The sequence below is a fragment of the Semicossyphus pulcher genome, unplaced genomic scaffold (assembly GCF_022749685.1).
Source record: "Semicossyphus pulcher isolate SPU_LCO1_2020_fin unplaced genomic scaffold, fSemPul1.0.p SCAF_14, whole genome shotgun sequence".
Lineage (NCBI taxonomy): Eukaryota > Metazoa > Chordata > Actinopteri > Labriformes > Labridae > Semicossyphus > Semicossyphus pulcher.
The window spans coordinates 23,696,087-23,718,113 of NW_027211648.1; the positions used below are offsets into that span (position 1 = coordinate 23,696,087).

The window sequence follows — 22,027 nt, forward strand, 5'->3', positions numbered from 1 at the left end:
AAGGTTCGGTGAGTAAGTTTTCACACAGTTGAATAGAAGTCAAGCAGAGTCAAGTCTTCACCTGTGTCCTACTTAGACCAGCATGTTATTAGAAACGGTCATTACTAAACATGTGATACGTGGTCGTACCTGGCAAAGGTGGCGTTTGTCCAAAAGCACACGTTTGTTTTAAGCTTTAAATAATTATATTATAATACGTCATTCATGCTGGAGACACCTGTTTCAATGGTGTGGTGTCACTTTGAAAGTGCTCCGATGTGCCAGTGTGGCATTTTACAATTGGTGACGTTGCGAAGGAACCATTTACACTGGCGGGGGTGGAAAAATAGCTGCATGATCCTTTAAGTGCTAAAATTAATCTACATCAATTTATTAATAGTTCATATCAATTACACTACTAATATTATTATATTGGTATGAAGGAAGAGTTAAGTAAAATCTTGATGAGGGTTTTATAGAAAAACAAAACATTCTCCTCCCCCCTTGCGTGTAGTTGACGTCGTCCACTCTTGAGCGTCGTTGTTTGGAATAGGATGTGAAATCGCCGCAAGCCCGGTTGATGGCTACGGCTTCTGCCTCTAATGTCAGTTTAAATGAAAGATACCGCTTGAATAATAAACAAATGAAGTAATTTGGAAATGGCGGAACATACGGCAAGCGAGCAGTTGGCCAGCAAAGCGGGCGACTTTCAGGAGACAGCAGAGGCTTACTACAGCATCGCCGTGGAGAAAGTGAAGGATGTACGTTATGTGGCAGGTTTCGTTAGCATTTCCTAACTAGCCGTCACCGCTGACATAATGTAGCGGACTGTCAATCTGTATTATTGCTGAGTACATGTTTCACTTTGATAAAGCTCACGTTTCTCTACCTGTGTGTCATGTCAGTGCTGTAAACCAGTTGTCAATACTAATTTGAGATTTTATGTTGATTTTTCAGATGTGTTTGTAATCCTTCACAGTTAGCTAATAGTTAGCAAGCTAATTTTATAGAAACATTAGTGTGTCTGATCGGATGTTTTGCTTTCCTGCTGCTTCTAGGCTTTAATCTAAAACATGACAGGTGTTTTTAAACTTTTCTTTTTGTATCAGATAAATACACATCTACTCTCTTGCCATTTCGTTTCTTTAACAGCTGTCTAATAAACTGTTAAATCTAAATAGTCAGTGCCAACTACTGTCACTACCGTATATCTCATATTTGTTTTGTAGTTCCATTCAGTTGTCAACTGTACAAACATTACAACATATTAAAGAAAAGTAAGTTATAAAATAAGTTAAAATAACTTTTGAGCTTCCTTTTAGAAAAGTAGGAAGTATAAGCCTACCTACTTGAGCAACAGCTGTTTTGGGGTCTTCGACTCCCAGCACGCATTAAAGCATCTATAATGTTTAAATTCCTGACCGTAACAATATATTTAACTGCTCACTAGATCGTTACATTTCTGCAGCTTTGATAAGAACTGGTTTACAGTCTTGCAGTACCAAGAAGCTGATATTAATGTCAACAATGTGTATTTGGCTCTGTACAAACCATACTTTAAATATGGAACCAAATTATGTTCCCAAACTTACAAAAAACACACTTTGAATCTCCTTTTAAACATGTTATTTAAACAGCTGAAATAACAGCTCTCCCCTCACATTTCAGGTTGTATCTGCTCTTCCTGATGACATCAGACCCGGGCCAGACCTGTATGGGGTGCCATGGGAACCAGTCATCTTCTCCAGTCTGGTGGGGCTGGTGACAGTGCTGTTGTTTACCTGTAGATGCTATAGCTCTGTGAGTACACACCCCCATGTATACATAGGCATCATCATCCCAAATTTTTTTTGTTTACATAGTATAGTACTTATCCAGCCCTTTTCCTTTGGCAGTCTGATAGATTAACAACTGTTATTCCTTCAATTATAACTTGTCATCATTTTTTTGTTTCTTCACAGGTAAAAAGCAGATTGTATCGAAGTAAGTTGTCACTAAACATTCCTTGATATGACATATTTATGACTTTAAAAAAAATATAATCACTGTTCACCCATCGAGCAGGAATATATAAAAAAAATTGCATGTGTTTATAAGTGTTGTATTCCCTGTATACAGGTAAAGAGCGGCGGATGGCTGAGCAGGTTGCACAGCTGCTGGATGAGAAGTGTAAAGTCCTTGAGACTCTCAGCAAATGTCAACAAGAGGTTTGTATTGGTGCTAACTCTGACTAATTGCTGCTTGATACACACAACATATGTTGGGTATTTTATGCTGCCGGCAAATTCTTTTAATAGATTTTGCACGGCGGTGCAGTAGCTAGCGCCGTCACCTCACAGCTAGAAAGTTCCTAGTTTGAACCCCCGTTTGGACGAAGTGGGTTCTCTCCAGGATGGTACTCCCGCTTCCTCCCACAGTCCAAAGACAGGGTGACTCTAATTTGCCCGTAGGTGTGAGTGTGAGCATGAAAGGTTGTCTGTCTCTATGTGTCAGCCCTGTGATTGACTGGTGATCAGTCCAGGGTGTACCCTGCTTCTTGCCCAATGACAGCTGGAATTGGCTCCAGCCCCACCACGACCCTGAACAGGATAAGCGGTATAGATATTAGGTGGATGTTTTGATGGAGTAAATTAGAAGATGCATTTAGTTTAAAGTGTGATTAACAATAAAAATAACAAAATAATTGCAGAAAGTTATAAACAAAATCCTGATGAGATGTATTTTTGTCATGACTTTCATGAGATTTGCCTTCATTAACTCAGATTCTTCATTATGTGTTATTTGCAGTATGATGACCTGGAGACTTCACTGAGAGACAGTGGCGTCTTGGCCCAAACTCAAAAGACAGAACAACTGGAGGTAAGGCAGAGTCAAATGAATGAAAGAGCGATTAAAAATGTCTTGTCTACATGGAAACCAAAACCAAGACTTCTTAACTACAGACTTCTGCATAGTGTTTAAAAAAAGTAATTTGTTGCTCCTAAGTTACAACTTCACCCAGTATTTTACATTTTTTAGATATTTTATTAGTGTGCATTTTCCCAAGTTTTTGTCATCGTTATTTTAAACATGCAATTGCTGATAATTTTCCACTTGGAGCCAGGGAAAAAATGGCAACTGGACTTGGAGAGGCTTCAGGTCAGTTCTGAAGAAGCCTTTCGGATGAGAGGTGAAACGTCTTCAAGAACTTAAATCAAGTCCAGTTGCCTTTTGAATTAAGCTTCGATTTGTCATTGTGTTATAATTATATATAACAAGCTTGATTTTAACTAACTTATTTACACACCCATTACTTATGAAGCAACATAGTCATTCATTTGGAGTCTTGTTTCTAGCAACCTGACAAATTTTCATTCTGCATTTAGCTGATTTTGATCTCTACCACCCTCCCTCCATCACTACATGCAACACTTTTTACAATGTAATTTTTACATTATTATTATGACTGTATCAACCAAAGGCACTGTTCCATGAAAATTTGACTGTGATCTGATTCTTTATGTTCACTCCACCCTCTTTCACTCTTTTGTTCTCCATTTAAGGAGTTTCATAAACACATTATGTTTTCTCTTTCTCCTTTAGGTCAAAGCCAGACAAATGGGAAATTCTAAAAAGGAGCTGGAGAGAGATCTAGAACAACTCAAGGATCAACTAGACCAGCAGAGAGAGCACAGAAAAGAGCAAGAAAGAAGGGTAAGAAAACCCTGTTACTATCAACAATACGACACTGTTCAAGTCTAGTTAACTTTAACATGTTCAATTATTATTCAAGAAGGAGCTGTTGTTTAAAATTGATTATTTTCTATGTATACTTTCAGATAGCAGTGCTTGAGGAGAGTATGAAAACATCTGAAGAAGAAACTAAAGACCTCCAGTCCCAGGAAGAGCAGGTACAGTCCTCCTTTACCTTTAATCTCATCTTTGTATCTTCACATTGTCCAACTTTCTTCTTCATCTGCTTATTTTCCTGCTCTGTTGGTCTGTGTATCATATGACAATATCACTGCGTTTTCATCTGTAGGCACAAACCACCCTGAAAGTGTACAATATGAACAGTGAAAGACTACAGAGGAATCTGGAAACGGCTGGAGAGGAGAACACACTTCAACAGGAGAGCAATGCACAGGTAAGTTGCTAGATGGCTGGTTTTCTTTTATAACCCCTGTCTACAGAATTGTCAAAAAACGATTTAATTATAATTCTCATTCTCATATATATTCTTATCTTATGTTTTGCATCTTTGTCCCCCCCTCTCCATCTTAACCCCTCCTCATCATTTCATCTCTCTGCCCGTGTCTGTCTCTCTGCAGTTGAGGCAGCAGGTGGAGGGATGGGCGGAAAGAGTGAGTGAGTTGGAGGCGGAGATGAGCAGATGTGAGGTCGCCCACAGCGGGATGCTGCAGGATGTGGCCAACAAGGACGAGCGTATATTGGTATTAATCACAGTACATTTTAGCTACTTGATGTACGATACACATTGAATTTTCCAAAAGAAACTGGGTTTCTTGAAAACCTTTACAGAAAAGACAATGAACAGAGGATTCAGCTACATTTCTTTGTCGTCAGAAATTGGTATGATGTTTAAATGTTTGCACTCTCCCAGTCGTTGACAGATCGTTTGCTGAGGATGAAAGCTTGGGATTCAGACCTGGAGGAAGAGGGAGTTGATGAAGAAGGAGAGAAGGAGACATCGAATGGGACAGCAAGGAGAGGAGAGAAAAATGGAAGAGGAGACAGAACAGACACACAAGGCCATCTCCAGAAAGTCCAGACACTTATCTATGCTGCTAAGGTAGGTGACCTTAATGCTGTGCTTGTCACATGACCATGCACTTGATTTAGGCTAATGCTTTAGACTTGGACGGTGTTTTAAGAAATTTTCAGAAGCTGTCAGGAGAACAAAATACCATTCAGATCAAACATCTCTTATACTCATTTCTGAATGTGGACTGATGTGTTGTTTTTGTTTTTACATGTAGCTGAATGCAGACCTCAAATCAGTAGATGAAGACAAGGACAGAGCATTTGCCAAGCTAAACGATGAAGTCAAGGCTAAAGAAGACCTGCAAGGTGGGTCAACCATACACTGATTTTACCAAGGTTATCATTAGGATGTCTGACTTTAGTCATATATATATTAAGTTTTAGAAGGTAATACATTAATTATTAATGTGTAAACACTATATACTGATATCACTGATGTGATGTTTGTTCCGTTTGTGTTCCATTGTGTGTGTTTGTGTCTTCTTTAACATCCAGTGAGCATTAAAGAAATGGAGAATGAGAAATTATCCCTGCAGTCAGACACTGAGCAGTACTCAGATCAGGTACCTGACCTCAATTATATACATTGTATATATATGTTATATACATACATTTGCTTTTAGATAAATATTATCTTATTCATGTGTTCAGGTGCAAAGATTACAACAAAAACTCAACATTATGACAGAGATGTACCAGGAGAATGAGCTCAAGCTACACAGGTATGGACACAGATAAATGTACAGAGAAGTACCCATGCTAATCGAAGCTATAGTTGTTGTCCAGGATGTTGATTAATGTGTGTTTGCAGGCTGCTGACAGTGGAGGAGAAGGAACGCATGCAGAAGGAGGAGAGGTTAAACAAAGCAGACAAAAACATTGCTTTGGCCATGGAAGAACTCAACAACTATAGGTAGCTACTTCCTCAAAAGTATTATTAAACACATTTGTAACATTAGGGAGCCTTTCATGCACAAAAAACACAGCCTCACCTGTACATCACTTTTTCAACAGACAACGAGCAGAGGAGATGGAGGAAGAGCTGGAAAAATCCAAACAGTCCTACCAGACGCAAATATCAGCACATGAGAAGAAGGCACACAATAACTGGGTTAGTGAAAATCTAAGTCCTATTACACAACACAAAATATATTAAAAACTAATAATTATTGAAATCATTTTTTAAAGAAAATACTCTCTGTTGGTTTGGCCTACACATCTATCACCTGTTCTGGGATACATATTTGGTTCTGTGACAGTCTCTATATATGTATAACGTTGTGAGAGCTGTATTCAAATTATTTATCTTAACTGTCTTTTTCGACACAGAGGTTTTGACTTTATCTGAATCTATGTGCTTATGTCATGTTGCGTTACTAACCTTGCCCTGATTTCCCAGCTTGCAGCCCGAGCTGCAGAGAGAGAGCTTGCAGATATCAGGAGAGAGAACGGCCTCTTCAGACAGAAGTAAGAATACAGTTACTAAGCCTCATGTGAAATTCCAGTGTTTTTGGGCCCTATCTTGTACATTTCAGCCAGGTTGAGGCCAGGCCGATCTACTGGGGCAATTTCATCAATTAGTTATTTAGACCATAAAATATGTATTAAAAAAATAGGGCATAGGTTTAAAATTAAATGGAATTGCCCTTTAAATATGCACGAGGTTAAGTTGTACTCATAAATTGCTCGTTCAAAAAAAATAATAATGGTAGTGATTCTGTAAACTCTAGAAATGTTCTATGTTCATAGAAATGTTTTTTTTTCTGTTTTTTCTTTTTATTGTATTTGTTTCTTTTTCTATACTGTTGCATAAAAATGTTCAGATCCATTTGTCATATGTTAACTTTAGGTGTGTTTGTTTACAGGCTGACAGACACACAATTTAAACTAGACGCCCTGGACAAAGATCCCTACGCCTTGGACAGCCTGGCTAGACCACTGCCTTTCAGAGGTCAGCTCACACACATGAACCAAACCTGCAATATATTATGTAACTAATAGACCTTAGCCTGGAAACAGCCAGCCACAGACTCCCTCATCTTTGCATTAACCAAACTCTCCCACACCTCCAGCTGAAAGGTCACCGTACGGCCCTTCTCCTCTGGGTCGACCTGCATCAGAAACCAGAGCTTTCCTGTCTCCCCCCACGTTAATGGATGGACCACCTGCTAGACTGTCTCCTAGAGGTATACACACACAGAAACTCACACATAAAGAAATATCCAATACAAGCATAAATTGAGTTTTCCTAATTTTCATTCATATAATTTCAGTACATTCTCCCAAAATACTGGGGTTGCAAGTTGAGTTATTATAAGTCGAGCCAAGCCCTTAATTACTTTAAAAAAAAAATGTTTTCTTTTTTACTGGTTTGGCTGTTGGTATTACGAAAACTTTGATCTGATTTTAGATACAGGTATTATTCAGCCATACAAAGCTATTACAATAAGCACTTGCAGCATGACTGAGATGAGCAGCTGGCTGTTGCATGACCAAAGCGGATAGTGGTAGTTGCATTGTGCATCCTGGCATGCTGTTGGTGGAAAAAGAGAGCACAATGTAATATGTCTTTAATCCTTTCATTTATTCTGATTGACATTATACTTTCACTCTTTCTCTTTGACTCTCTCTCTTGAAGTCACAATCGTTCGGTCTAATTGTCTGATATTTTGCATTTCCCAATGTGTTGCCTCTTTGTGTCCTTCTCCCCCCTCACTCCACCTCTCTCTCCCATTCTCTCAACATCGTCTTTTACTTCCACTTTCCTCCCTCTTTCCCTTGTACTGTTCCTTTCCTGCGGTCCTTTTCTTGGACTTCCTCCACAGTGCCCCGTGGTGCAGGGGAGCCCCTAGGTGGCCCAGGGGAGATGGAGCGGAGTGGAGGTCCTCATTCAGATAGTGGCTCAATCTCCCCTACGTGGGAGAGAGATCGCAGGGGACCCCCACCTGGACCCCCCGGGCCCCATGGACCTCCAGGTTTGTGTGCGATTGTGTAAATGTGCAAGAGAGAGACAAAGAGAAATATATATATATATAGAGGGTAATCAGTAAGTTCCTGGTGATCTCCCACAGCCTGAACAGCCCTCACCTGGCACTGAACATATGGAGGATTCATATTTAGATCATAATTAAACAAAATGTCTTTCCTCTGTTTGATCCGAAACTAAGTGGGTAAGTGCTCTGGAGTGAAAACTTGCTGTGTCATCTGTGCATTTTATACCTGATGTCTTTATTTTAGTTTTTTTCTAGTCCACTTAAAGTGACCTTAATGAGACAAGTCGTGTGCTGCCTGCAATACCAGCATTGCCTACAGCAACAAACATTTATTCATATATATCGTCACTCGCATGGGGATATATTTGTATATGGCACTGCTGGATTTCTGTTGTGTCATCAATCATTAATTACCATCATTACTACATTATTTATACATGTGCAAAAATTCAACTTGAGTCTGTGCGGAACCATATGCATCTTGATTCTGTACAGGTCAATAATTTCATGTATGTTTTAGAGGCATTGTGGTTTTGTGTCTGCAAATTGAAACTTGAGGTATAGCAGTCAATGCATAGGTGTAGCAGCCATCCTTAAGGTCACAACTTGCACAAATGTATGGCAAGTCAACAGTCAAAGTCATATAATGTGTGTGTGCATGCTAAATGCATTTTGATAATGCATGTGTGTTGAGTTTGAACACTGGAAATGAAGCTCTGTGATAAATGCCTGTGTCAGATAATTTATCACGTGATCTGTTGATTAATCTTCACATATCTTTGTGTATTATTTATATCTCTCACTGTGTGTCATAGGCTATATGTTCCCAGAACCAGGAGGCCCAATGTACAGGAGACCTCTACATCCTCCAGGAGCTCTGGGCCTTTTCCCTCCTCCTGGCTCCCTCCCACCTGGCCCTCTCCCTCCTAGGGGTCTTCCCTCTGGACCTTTCCCACCTGCTGACATGGCGGGTGAGTCTTTGCTATCTGTGGAGCTGCTTATCAGTGCTTTCTTATGCTCTTTGCTACATCTTCCTGTAGGGCTGCACGATTTTGGCCAAAATTATTATGATCATTTTGATCTATATTGAGATTACGATTATTAATCACGTTTATTTATTAATTTTAGGAAGAACATTTTTTTAATTGTACTTTCTGTTCCATTTTGTGCTACATTCCGGCTCATGTACAAATTTTGCATCAAACTTAAAGCTTGAGTTGGCTAGATAGGGTGTCGCGATGTATGTCATCACTGTTATGGATGTCTGACTTTATGCTGGACAAGGAGGGGGAGTAGCGACATAGTTCTTCTTGGCCTCCTTCATACACTCATTATACTGCACTTTGTGGTGTTTTCTCAGGTGGTTGAACAAGTAAGTTGTGTTGCTTTGCATTGCAGACACAGGTTTCTTGCATCCGATTTACCTGCAAACAACCTATGACGAGCCGTAATGCCGAATTTTCAACATCATGATGCAGATTAGCAAAAAGTCAGAATGAGGCTTTGTCAAGTCTGTCCTCAAGAGGAGAAGAAAACTACTTTTAAAATGCTCGTTTGTTGAATGGAGGTTGGATCGATCTGATGTATTCGAGTAAGGCTGGAAATCTGAATGCTGAACGGCTTTCATGACACCCCATCCAGGGAATTTACCTCAAGTTGAATTTTAGATCGAGGACGGATTGTTAGTGTCAGCATGTCTGTTTATAGAGAATAATAAGAAGCTAAACCATCATCAGATAATGCCGATGGGAGCCGGGACGTCATTACGGTGGATTACGTTTCGCCTGCTTTTGCTCTCCACATGGACTGTGGTTTTCCTGCATACGCCGCCACCTGCTGATACGTGATTGGTCAATATTACTACTACAAGCGTAGTACAATCAGAAACCAGAACACTTGCCGTCCCGGAAATCCACGGCCCTGCCTACAGATTCTACATTTCTATGTAGAATCTATAGAGATTAGCTAGGCGCTAATGACATGACATGCCAGCTCCACCAAATGTGAAGCCCTGGGGGAGTGGCTGTTAGTTAGGGTTTTGTGTGGATTTGATATGCAGCACAGTTTTCTACAGGGGGGAACATACATTTTAAATGTCAATATCACCATCAATCATGTTTTTTTAATCATGGGAAGCCAAAATAATGATCAGGATTAATATTTGATTAATTGTGCAGCCCTGTCTTACTGTTATTTTTTACTCTTTTGAACTGAAACTGTGTGAACATGTTCTTAGATGTTGTGTGATTATGTACTTACATGTTGAATTGCAAGACAAAAAATAGAACTTAAGTATCTATGTCATGTTTGTTCATTTCTTCATCCATTAATCGTTGCAGATGGCTCATTCAGAGAAAACAGCTTTGGGCCTGGTGAACAGGAAAACAGAGAGGTAAGAGACATATTTGTGTGTGTGTTTTGAAACATTTTTTGTGAATGGCATATGTGTGTGTTTGGATCCGAGGTCTTACCTCAGTAACATTTAAGCATTTACTGTGTTTGATTTACAAGTCTGGTCCTGGTGATCGAAGAACTCCCCCTGAAACTGATCCAAGGATGGGGGGCCCACCCCATCCTGGACCCCCTATGGGCCCCATGGATGGTCCCTTTCCACGCAGAGCCCTATATGGACCACCACCTCCTGATTTCTACCCTCCCAGGGGACCAGGGGGCCCTCCCATGAGACCTAGTGAGTAGTCACAGCTATCTTGACAGCTTTTAACTACAGTATTATTTGTAAGTGCCACCTATGACTCTATTTCCATCTCTTCTTTCTTCCAGTGTGGGCTGCTCCACCTCCAGGGATGATGTTTCCTCCTCGCTTCCCTCCTGGTGTACCTCCTCTTCCTCATGCTCCTCATCCTCACCATGCTCCCCATATGCGTCCCCCTCTTCCCGAGGGCTTCCCACCTTCTTCAATGGGTCCTCTCCCTCCACGGCAGTCCCTTCCCTCCCCGCCACACAGCCAGTCGCCAGAGGAGCACACGCCCTCGCCTGAAGATGCCATTTGAGCCTGACCAGGTTTCCTTGAGCTGTGAAATGAAGCATTTCTGGATAAAACTTACCGTTGTTAGATGGATGGTTGGGCAAGTTGGTGTTTTCCATTCTAATATTTCCTTAAACATCTACTTGTTAACCAGGGGTATGTCTTTAATTAAGTGTAGGGAAACAACATTCAGCCTACATACGCCTACTTTGATGCTGTCTTCGGCTTCTGCTTGGTCTTTCTCCTCTATCCTCTCTCTCTTCTGCCCTGACGCTTGACTTCTTTCTCTCTGTTACTCTCACTCTGCCCTATCACAATCTAAGCACATTTCCAGTAAAGTAGTTATTGTTTTTGTGGAGTCACAGTGGCAGCAGTTTAGGCAGGAACAGAAACGCAGCAGTTTAACCTGCACGTTTGTGTGTGGGAAGGTAGCCACGTGAATCAGAAACAGTTGCCTGTTTGCTGGACAATGCCACAAAAGTCTTTTTTCATGGCACTTAGGATAAAATATGTGCATGCAGAAATGCTGTATGTGTGGTATGTGGCAGAGAATGGAGTGTTACACATTATATCCTGATGACACAGAAAGAGAAATCTTTATGAATACAGGCTATCAGGGAGGAAATGCAACTTTTAGGCCTAAAACAATATATTTTGTTATCCCAAAACTCTTGCCACCCTAATTTTAAAAATGTATCCATTAAGCTTGTTTTTGACCTGGATTCTGAACTACACTAATAAGACAGTTTAACTTAAATACACACTTCAGAACTGAATCAGTGACTCGTTGGATTTGCAGGACTTTGCCTTCAAAGCAAAGCTCTTCTTTTAAAGAGCAGGAAGTAAACAATGCTTTTGATCATGTTTCAATTACTTGCATATGGCTGAGGCTTGAAAAAAGTGGCTCATAGCTGCTGTTTTTACTCTGTGGAAGTAAGCTGTGACTCATCCTGGCAGTCACAGAGTGGTGAATTTCATGGACTGACTGGAAGAGAGGCTCCCAGATGACACCCATGTGAATTTTGTAAAAAGTGATTATTAATAGATGAATAAAGACTGTCAAATTGTCACTGTCTCCATTATTTACTAGTGTATTATTAATATGGACATAAATCAAAGACGTATAGAGAGTGGAAATATATTTCTATAATTTGCCTACATTTCAAATTAAAAACTCAAGTCATGTAAACAAATTGCACATATAAATACTCTCACTTCACTAATGTCATTTAGAATTCCTCCAAATTTCACCATATGGAGAATCAGAAGTCAATTTCACTAACTTTCCTGTGGACTTCAGGATTTTGCAATCATCATCATCAATGTTATTATTTTAAACCTAGAACAAAGAGCCAGCTGTGTTTTTGATCTTGTTTGAAGGACTTACACTTGGCGCCGGCTTCAAAAGAGTAGCTTGTAACAGCCACTTGTGTTGTCTCTAGGGGAGGTGTCGTTAGGTGTTGTCTTCCTTTGTATTGGAAACAGGAAGAACAAGCTGTTGTACAACTGACTGCTAACCCAAGTTATTATATAGAGAAATTTAATTTTACAGGCTGCTGTAGATTTTAGTGAACAGAGGAAAAAGGAACAATATTTTGTGGCTGGGTAACAATAACAAACTACAGACACAGTTTTCTTGACAAAACTAATTCACCTGCGACTTATCTGAGGAACGTTAGGAAAGTTTGTGTAAAGCGCTAATTCATATTTAAATTTAAGGTCTGCTCTTTGGCATAAACACCTGCACCTCTATATACTTCTCAGTTTTAGTAGGGATAGTGGAAAAGCAAGAGAGGACAACGCACAAAAATCGACATAGCACAGTATTGTGGCAACATTGTGTCAATACAATTGTACACCTTTTTGTGTTTTACAATTGTTTAACAAGTTGCATTGTTCAAAATACCTGTAAGAGTACAGTAGTCGTAACATTTGCAATTAGTGAAGCCGGACTGAAGACAGTAACACACATTTAGTAAGCCAGGAACATGCTAGGGGAGACCATTTTCCAAGGACCCACTCATAATCGTAATACCGATTAAGCATATGTTTACTACCATTTGCACTCTTAGATGCCATTGGAACTATTTGTTTTGTAAAATTTAGCAACCTAAATACTTCAGACCTGTTTCACAGTGATAAACAGAAAAACATTTCAATTTGAATCATGTTAATACCACTTACATTACTTGTAAAACAGAGGGTCATTTTATTCTAATTGCTTGTGGACTCAACTTGACAGCATTTATACTGTGGTCCTCATCTGTAGACATGTCTGTGAAGGTTCTCAGTCATCCAGGTCATGGTAATTCTAAGCTTAATCCAAAAGGCAACTGGACGTGGTTGAAGTTCCTGAAGAAGAGGCTTATATATCCAGCTTAGACGCCTTTCGGATGAGAGGTGAAACGTCTTCAAGAACTTCAACCAAGTCCAGTTGCCTTTTGGATCAAGCTTAGCATCTGTAGACATGCAGTTTTAATGATGCAGCACAATTTCATAATTTCTTATAAATGTATTATAATTATTTTGCAGGACCCCACTTTGAGAACCACTGACATAGAGGACAGTCCTTCCTGCATGCTTGGTTGCACCTGTGGGTTGATAAGCAATGTACCATTACAACATTTGTCACTGATGATTTGAAACACACATAATGTGGATCATGCACTGTACTTTCAGGCCCAGTAAAATGCTCTGTAAACGCAAATATGGAAACCTAAATATTTCATCCCTATGAGTTTTTGCCTGCCTCCTTTGGTCTGGTTGTACTTTATCTGTGGTGTTAACTATAAATTCACCTAAACCTTGCTGTCAGTGTCCTCTCTGCTAAAACAGACCACACAAAGTACTTGTAAAACAACTTTTAATTGTAAAAAACGGCAACTTTATTCACAAGAAAGACACAAAAGTACCTGACACAGTATTAAAAATAAACTGTCAAAAAATATTGATTTGAATATTCAGCATCCCCTCCACCTTTATCTTCAAAAACCTCATTTTATAAAATCTATACTATGAAATGGCAGCTTGTTCATCATCTTTTATGACCAGTGGGTTGTATTCTTGAGGACTCAAAACACAAAAACATGGTTCTTTCCCCATCTGTACAATAAGTCGAAATCACAGCAGGCTTTTCAAAATAAACTCCTGACAAAATACACAGTCATATAAACCAGTAATACACTGAAACAACAAAGTCAGCTTTTATCAGGATGCTGATACAGATGGAAGCATTTTCTTATTTATGAGTAAAAATGCAGACCTATTGTACTTTAAAGAGTGAGCGACAGAGAGAAGAGGTAGATGCTTACGAAGAGAATGTTCGAATAACAATTCGTTGAATAACAACTCTAAAGGGATTCTTTAAACTTCATACAATTAAATGAAATGTAATAAAAACTGGAGTCAGCCTTTAAAAACCAATATAGCTTGAACTCTGGGTATCACATTTTTTCCCTAATGGTTTATATGGTACTTATTTGGAATTGAACCCTTCATTGGCTTTTAATCACAATGGTAAAACGTGAATCTTTAAAAGGGTCGTCAAAAAAAATTATCACCAGCCAAAGTCTGAACAGAAGTACTGCTAACAGACATGTCGATGGAAATCATCTTCCCATTCCTGTTTGTTGTTTATGGGTATTCAAAGAAGTGAGTTCTTATGTCCTGTTGGCACGGGAGGCAGCTTACAGACTGGTGTCTCTGCTGAGGAGTGCAGTGGGTTGTGGGGAGATTCAGAGAAATGTTCAGCAGTGTGCATTTTCATAGCTGCAGAAGACAACATTTGTGTATGTTTGAATGTACTGTGTTTGTGTTTTAGGTTCTCATATGTTTCTATGAGCTTCCTAATTTGTGAGTGAATGTGAGTGAATGTGTGTGTGTGTGTGTGTGTGTGTGTGTGAGAGGGTTTGTGTTTCTCAGCAGTTGAGGATGGATCTGTTTCTGTCAGATCTAAAGGGGAACACTGGGCTGTCAGAGTCGACCTTCCCTCTGTGTGGACCCAGCGTAGCCACCGCCTGGAGGACAACACACACATATGGTTGTTAAAAAATGCCCCAGTTACACGCTTATGCCACCAGAGGCCCTTACTATGAAGGGAGTTTAACATACCCAAGACATGTTTTGGTAATCTGGTTTCACTAAGCCTAATACAAGCAATCAAGTTATTCCAGGGTTTCCCAATCTAACCAGGAGCATGTTTACATAAAAATGGCGGTGTTAGCAGCATATGACCAAGTGCAAACATGGATAATTCTATTGGCAGCAGAGCGGCATATTTTACAAAGAGGGAAATACATTATACGACACATCTGAAGACGTTAAGCACATAATCCAGACTAAAAGCAACACAGTTGCAAAAATGCAGGAAGAGAAATCCCAGACTGTGTGAATGATATTGCAGCACCTACATTGGGGCACTAGGAGGTGTGACTATAAAAACCCTTGAATTAATGTGTTAAATGTTGTGGCCTGTATGACAACTTTAGCCTTATTCTTTTAGCTGCTCAGCTCCAGAGGTGTAAAACAGACTTTTGGTGCCAATAAAAATGTAAATTATGAACGCTTACTGCTTCAATCAGTTTATGTTGTAGGTTGATGCCATCAAAAAAACATCTGGGAAAGCTGAAGGGCTCTTCCAGTTCGGGACCACCTGCCCACCCCTATCATAAATTAATAAGCCAACAGACAGCACTTTCATACGTGTTGATCTCTTATCTTGAAAATAACCTGCTCTGAGACAGGTTAGGTGTGTAGCATGAGTTACTGTGGAAATGTACCCGTCGTAGCTCTGGAAACCCAGGGTTTAACCTGATGTTACTGGCTTTATAGCAGAGGCCTTAGGGCACAAAATCATGGCTTTGAATATGAGCACACATTCACACACCTTTCTGATTGCTGTCCAGTCCTCCAGGATGTCCAAGTCAGGCAGCATGTAAACAATATATGGACGTGAGCAGCGTTAAGGACAGTGACATGAGGAGCAGGAGGGAATTAAAATCTGATTACAAGGGAACATCTAGATACCAGGAGGAGATTCAGAGAAGCATTAAAAAGAAGAATCAGTGCAGTATATAAAGGCGTACAACAACAGTAGAAGGATATCAGACACCACTGAAGGTCGTCTCCTCTTCTTATCTGGACTTAACGCATCTCTCCTCTTCTTCCTCCCTGATAACTCGTCATTCCACAACTCTGACAAAAACACACATAGAGACACAGATTAAAATATTTTTGCACATGTCATGAAGATAAGTGCTGTCTAAGTGTGTTTTTGTCACTGTAATTACAAGTTTTCTATTTAGTTGCAACTGCATGACTTAACATTATGTAATGACTGTTTTCTGTATGTGTCACCTGATGTAATATCGATGCTGTGCCGGTCTTCCTCCAGTCGTCTAATTTTCTCCTCCAGTTCACTCTGTACTGTATCAAACAGCAGCAGCTTCTCACTCTGCGCGCGCGCGCACACACACACACACACACACACACACACACACACACACACACACACACAAAAGCATAGACATAACATTAGACAAAAATACTAAGATATAATAAACAAGCATGCAGCTAAGTAGGTCTTTGTAATATCTACAAATAAAAGCCACTCAATTCAAATCAAATTCTAAAAACACACAGGGCTAAGGACTGGCAGGAAAAATATAGAACCTCAGTAAAACTTCCTTGTAGGAAAGAAGGTGATTTATTTCCGTGAGGTACATCTATTTTTTCAATTAACTATTCGAGTTTAGGAGCTTGGAAGCTTTCACTTTGGGCTAAACAAAAGGGTCTTGGGTTTGATGTTAAGACCATAGACATAAGACATAAGAAGTGGATAGAGCCTGAAAAGTGAAGTAAATGCTCATATGCCTCAATCCTGCTTTATCTCTCATGGCCAGCACGGTGCAACCCTCTTGTTGAAAAAAATAAGTCCATTTGTATAGAAGTCTATGTGTAAACGATCTTGCTTCTCCTTTGATTTATTTCTGCAGTTAATATTTTCCTAATGACTTCATGGTCTTCATGACTAGTTTCAAGTCTTATTCAATGTAGCATGATGCTTATTTAAATTAAGCTTCCACTGAGAGCAAAATAGATGATAAAGCAGGGAATGCTTTAGGGCATGGCTACCTGTGATTTACAATTAGCAACCATGGAAATCCTGAATTGCAAAAGCACATTGCTAACCAAGTTCTGGCATTAGCTAATTTCTTAGTGTTAAAAAACAAATTGGTGGCTAAGTCCCCCTACAGTCATTAGTTAAGACTTGGTGTTAAGGAAAATGGTATAGTATAGAAAGACACAAATGTACATGCGTGTGTGTTTGTGTGTCTGACCTCCCAATGCTGACATGCCGCCTGGGTCTCACACTCATACTTATTCTTCACAGACTCCAGACACAATTCTCTGTAGATACCTGATAAAGCCAAAGAGGAACATGCAGCATGAGATTGAACAAGGGGACCAGGGTGTGTAAGACTCTATCTAGTGTGTGTGTGTGTGTGTGTGTGTGTGTGTGTGTGTTGACGTTACCTGCCACCTTGGTGCGGACCTGCATGTTCTCCAGCAGCACTGCCAGTGGTTCCAGATATTCTGCTGCCCGGCCGGCTTCCACCTCTGTCAGCTTGCTTTTCACCTGGCTGAGACGCTCACGATAGAGCCTGCATGTACAATCAGAAAGGTGCGTAACTATGGCCAGAACTAATTCTTTTGAAATAAATTATTTCATTTTCCATATTTTTAAAATGTAATTTGACATAAAACCAATTTCTGTTTTACTGGTCTTTGAGGTCCGTGAACTGTTTCTCCAGGTTGGACATTTCATCCAGACACTCCGTTCTCCTCCGCTCACAGTCCTCCTCATCCATTTCTGGATCATTATGGAGACACACAAACACACACACCAACATTTCTAGGTTAGGTATTATAAAGTTTTTATGGTCAAAGGAAGCATACACTGAACTAATGTTTCATTTAACAGCAATTCTTTGGGTTAAAGAATTTCTTACCAGAGCTGTCTCCATCCTCTGAGACAGAGGAGGTGTCAGAATCCTCCTCCTCTGAGCTGGATGCCTCTTGCTCCTGCTCCTCTACCTCCATCTCCTCTGCAGTGCTCTCCTTCTTCTCCCGGTCACGGTGCACCGGCATGGCTACAAGTCAACGTCAGACTGGTAGTGCTACACAGAAAGACAATGTCAGCTATACACTTTTTGTTGTATTTGTTGTTTTGGAAATGTTGTGTTTTAGTTTTTATCAGCTACTTGTTTTTGACGGTATTATTTTAATCATTCCAACAATTTGTTTGGTTTTATAAAGGCTTTTCTGGGATCACTTTAGGTGAGTGGTGGAAGGTTTAACCCCATAGGACAGTTTAAGGGTGGGGCATAACAACTTTTAACATATTACTTGAGTCCATTGGTTTAGTTATTGCTTTTATAGCATGCAGACAATCAACATGCTGATGCTAGGGAGCATCAATAGCACTTGTATATCAAAGAAGTCTTGTCAGAGTTCATAAGGCACAGTTATTATAACCAGTGTTTCCCATCTGCATGATGAGTTATTATAACTACATGAGTGTGTAAGAGTTAAAAAGTAATTTAACAGAGTAGTCACTTTCCATTTCGAAATAGATATGTGAATAAATATATATATACATTCAGGGAAAAGGTTTTTTTTTGTGACAACTTGATCCATTCTTGTCAAATGGGCTTGGCGACTGACTTGGATGCTCAAAATAATTACAAATGACGTGTTGATGAACACATTTTGTTTCTTTCGACCTAATACAAGTATATAATTTCAGAAAAATCATCATAAGGTTGAAGGATCAGCATGATTACTGTATGAGCTTACTAAAAGGAATATCCCTCCTTTAATCATCATTCCAGTGGTTAGATTGGATATTTGTACATTTCTGTGTTTTCTTTTATTTGACTGTGTATACCCCATTGTTGTTTACCAAGTACAAGTAGTATTTTGGGGTCATTCTTCTGTGAAAGGTGAAAAATGTCTACGATTCTGCTTTCAATTATATGAGAAATACTGCGTTACGTCAATGAGAATCCCTGCAAACAACAATGAACACCTATATCCTTTAATATATTTAATGAGATAACGTTATAAAAACTTCCTCGCGCAAAGCAATTTTAAGTGACTATAAAATGTAGTTTCTTCTGCCTTTTTAATAATGCCACACTGCCAGAAACACTAACGGTACCAAACGACAACACATCATATTAGCATTGCATTAGCATGTTAGCAAGCCACTATCGTTAGGTAGAAAGTAATATTAGCATTATTTGTCATACAAAGTCTTCAACAAAGAGACATAAACTGAATCATTACTCACAAAATGGGTTGGTGAAGGACGCTTTACACGATTTTTTTTAAATAAAAAAGCAATATGCTTCGGTTACAATTTCCCCCGTGTGTCTAAGCTAAGCTAAAAACAAATCTCAATAGGGCGCTCTAATTTTCACAGGGAACTGTAGTTTTTTGTCACTATTATTCACATTACTGAGGATCTAACGCCCTGCCTTTCACTATGTTACCCAGAATTCAGCAGTGTAGCTTGAGGCGGAATAATGGAATTCAGCACTATAGCTTTGGCTTGAGGCGGAATAATGAAAAAACGTTCAAAGCGTCAACGCCTTTAAATTTGGGGACGGTGTTTTCATTGTCAGGCGTAGGATAATGTGCAGTTTTAAAACATTCTGGATGGTAAAGTTCAAACTGAACGTTTTCTTATTAAAGTATGTTGACGTTGAATTTCTCTGGTATCCATTACTTTGTTTTCCCTCCTCCCTCCTCCGCCATGATGTTTTCTAAGTGAACAGCGGAGCTAGCTAACCAACTAGTGTAGCCTTCAGGCTGCGGACTGTTGTGGAAGGGAGGTGCGATGGATAGATGCTTTACCCCGCTACGTTTTTCTGATTTTTCGTGGTTTAAGCAGAATGCGCCTTACCCGTCAACATTTACCCCTTGATATACTCTGCACTGTTGTGGAGAGCTGCTTATTCGCAGCGCGGCGTAAATAAATGACCGAGGAGCAACGGTTTGTCGTTATAGTTTGAAGATTAACCCTAGCTGACGCTGTTTAAGTGGCTACACAGCTAGCTCCTCCTTGCTGTCTACCATCGCATTCTTGTGTCTCCTGTCCCAGGAATGTTCTCCAAAAAGCCTCATGGGGACGTTAAAAAATCAACACAGAAAGTGTTGGACCCAAAGAAGGACGTTTTGACGAGGCTGAAGCATCTGAGAATAGTCATAGGTAAGTTGCAGTTTATAGGTTAGCTTCTACGTTCCAATCTGTGCATACAGGGAATGCCAAACCAAACTCATCTCAAAAATCATTAAATTCAGAGTTGCGTTGCATGTCAGCAGAGATATAGCCTTTTCATAAGCTCATTTATTATTACTTAAAAAATGTAGTATCTACGTAGGAATTCGGCATCTAACCTGCAGTCCATGTTAATACATTTGATTACTTACTATTTTACAACATTCGTTTCACTCTTTTTCTATTTGTCCGCAATATGACTATGATGGGCAGTATAAACGTTGTGTGTACAGGCTAAGTGGTAAAAGATTTTTGGAAGTAAACGAGGCCAGTTGTATCTGCTGTCAAATCTTTCGAGTTTGAAAAGGGTTTAAAAAACCGGCTCCTGAGTGCAATAAACAACTCTATTACATTGTCAGATCTTTTAATAATATTTCACTTGGGGAATTTACATAGACGATTTTTCGCTGTAAGCTGACTGCATACAATGTAGGCACAGTGATGCTTCACTTTGTTAGTCAGGCTGTTGTGATATCTCCAGGGGTGTGCCTAAGGGCTGGGCAAAGACCTGGCTTGTGAGTGTGAGAATGTTTTTACTTTAGCATGTTTTAAAATGTGATTGGCATTGTTTTTAATGTACGGCAGGAACAGAAGTATTGCAGTGTAAATTTTATAAATAAATCAGGAAGTTTGTGACTGTGTGTATCTTTCACTGGCACACACTCACACAACAGGTATACACTCACAGCTACACACACTGACCGGAAAGGGAAACAGCCTCTACTATTTCCTCTCTATGTCTCTATACAGTAGCACAACTTCCTGTTTCTATTGTAGGGATTGCTAGAGTGTGTGTGTGTGTGTGTGTGTGTGTGTGTGTGTGTGTGTGTGTGTGTGTGTGTGTGTGTGTGTGTGTGTGTGTCTCTGTTTGTGTGTCTCTGTTTGTGTGTCTCTGTTTGTGTGTGTCTGATGTGTGTGTCTCTGTGTGTCTGTGTGTGTGTGTGTGTGTGTGTGTGTGTGTGTGTGAGAGAGAGAGAGAGAGAGTGTGCATGATGGAGAGAGAAAGGGGTGTGCCTCTCTCTGTGCTCTTTGGGGAACAGAAGACCTTGATAACCATCATAGAGGCACACACACTCACACTCAAACACAATTGCTGGCATATTGGTCGAAAAGGAATGCTCAGATAGCTGAACATTAACAAAGCAGTTTTAAAGATCAAGGTACCAGACCACTGCTTGCAGAAAATGCATGTGGTAACTATTAGCCCAGCACTGATGAGAAGTGATAACTTGAGCAATGCCACTTACTGAGCGAACAGGCTAACTAGCATACTCTACATCAAGAATTACTTGTCAATGTTGCACATGTTGTTTAAGTAACTATCATACTCTTGGAAATGGATTTTAACTGAAGACCATACCCTAAAAAGCGTTATCTTTGCTGTTGTAGGAAACTACGAAATACCAAGAGTGTTGAGTAATTTTTGAAAAAGTTTTGTAATACAATAGTTCATACCTGATCAAACAGAATGGTTTAAAGAGAAAAAGCAAACTTCACTTCGCAATCCCTTTGATGCAATAGGGTTATTAAGCAACTGCTTGTACATGTTTGGCCTGTTAATGCCAGACCAAAAACACAAGAGCTTGTTTGTAGGGTAATGACTTAACCTTTACTACATACATCATACAGTTATTTAGTTCTGTACATTTACTGACAGAAGAAGCCGTCTCCATATTACATTACAAGGTGAAAATTTCCTGCCATTGTTATAAGTCAAACTCACAGGAGCTTTCTCTTCCTCCCTTGAGGAACTTGTTATTGAAAAGTTTTCAAAAGCACTTATATAGGGTCTAGTCTCTCTTATTGAGACTAGACCCTGTCTGATATGGGATTTTTAAGATTGATACAAATACCATTGTAAGAGGTAAAAGAAATCTCTGATTACAAGTTATGGCGGCTGATATAGTGAATTTCCTAACTGGAATGAAAAGTGATTTTGCACCAATATGTGCAAAGACACTC

The 22,027-nt window shown here is 39.7% G+C and overlaps 3 protein-coding genes across 6 annotated transcripts in view; 2 read left to right on the forward strand and 1 right to left on the reverse strand.

Annotated features, from left to right (window-relative positions):
• The first annotated feature begins 533 nt into the window (after positions 1-533).
• mia2 (MIA SH3 domain ER export factor 2) lies at positions 534-11,778 on the forward strand. 2 transcript variants are annotated; one of them, XM_069662436.1, is made up of 23 exons: positions 534-740; positions 1,648-1,779; positions 1,941-1,962; positions 2,098-2,186; positions 2,767-2,838; positions 3,562-3,672; positions 3,798-3,869; positions 4,001-4,105; positions 4,290-4,412; positions 4,583-4,771; positions 4,959-5,049; positions 5,239-5,306; positions 5,395-5,465; positions 5,555-5,656; positions 5,758-5,854; positions 6,143-6,210; positions 6,609-6,694; positions 6,816-6,929; positions 7,569-7,718; positions 8,552-8,707; positions 10,076-10,128; positions 10,248-10,425; positions 10,518-11,778. In XM_069662436.1, exons 1-23 carry the CDS (start codon positions 639-641, stop codon positions 10,745-10,747), a joined length of 2,481 nt encoding a protein of 826 aa, XP_069518537.1. In that variant the 5' UTR covers positions 534-638; the 3' UTR covers positions 10,748-11,778. The 2 variants fall into 2 exon arrangements, with proteins under 2 accessions (XP_069518537.1, XP_069518538.1); XM_069662437.1 differs by lacking the exon at positions 7,569-7,718.
• Positions 11,779-13,605: 1,827 nt separating this feature from the next.
• On the reverse strand, positions 13,606-19,170 carry brms1la (BRMS1 like transcriptional repressor a). The gene is made up of 9 exons (XM_069661833.1): positions 19,076-19,170; positions 17,733-17,900; positions 17,503-17,593; positions 17,257-17,384; positions 17,061-17,140; positions 16,078-16,174; positions 15,826-15,915; positions 15,608-15,672; positions 13,606-14,738 (listed from the first exon to the last, which is right to left on the reverse strand). The coding sequence occupies exons 2-9, from the start codon at positions 17,869-17,871 to the stop codon at positions 14,640-14,642; spliced, it is 789 nt and encodes a 262-aa protein (XP_069517934.1). The 5' UTR covers positions 17,872-17,900; positions 19,076-19,170; the 3' UTR covers positions 13,606-14,639.
• Positions 19,171-19,609: 439 nt separating this feature from the next.
• Positions 19,610-22,027, forward strand: part of ralgapa1 (Ral GTPase activating protein catalytic subunit alpha 1) — a 77,621-nt gene continuing 75,203 nt past the window's right edge. For all 3 annotated transcript variants that reach the window (XM_069662440.1, XM_069662441.1, XM_069662442.1), the window contains exon 1: positions 19,610-19,996. In XM_069662440.1, coding sequence (XP_069518541.1) covers positions 19,891-19,996 — 106 coding nt within the window. In that variant the 5' untranslated portion in view covers positions 19,610-19,890. The remainder of the gene's footprint in view (positions 19,997-22,027) is intronic.

Bases quoted from the DNA above. Each gene is read 5' to 3' on its own strand.
- mia2 (XM_069662436.1), top strand. From the start codon at position 639: ATGGCGGAACATACGGCAAGCGAGCAGTTGGCCAGCAAAGCGGGCGAC. The intron at 4,772-4,958 runs GTAGGTGACCTT...TTTTACATGTAG, and splicing joins CACTTATCTATGCTGCTAAG to CTGAATGCAGACCTCAAATC. The intron at 6,211-6,608 runs GTAAGAATACAG...GTTTGTTTACAG, and splicing joins AACGGCCTCTTCAGACAGAA to GCTGACAGACACACAATTTA.
- brms1la (XM_069661833.1), bottom strand. From the start codon at position 17,871: ATGCCGGTGCACCGTGACCGGGAGAAGAAGGAGAGCACTGCAGAGGAG. The intron at 17,594-17,732 runs GTAAGAAATTCT...ATAATGATCCAG, and splicing joins AGAGGATGGAGACAGCTCTG to AAATGGATGAGGAGGACTGT. The intron at 17,385-17,502 runs GTAAAACAGAAA...TTGTACATGCAG, and splicing joins TTCACGGACCTCAAAGACCA to GCTCTATCGTGAGCGTCTCA.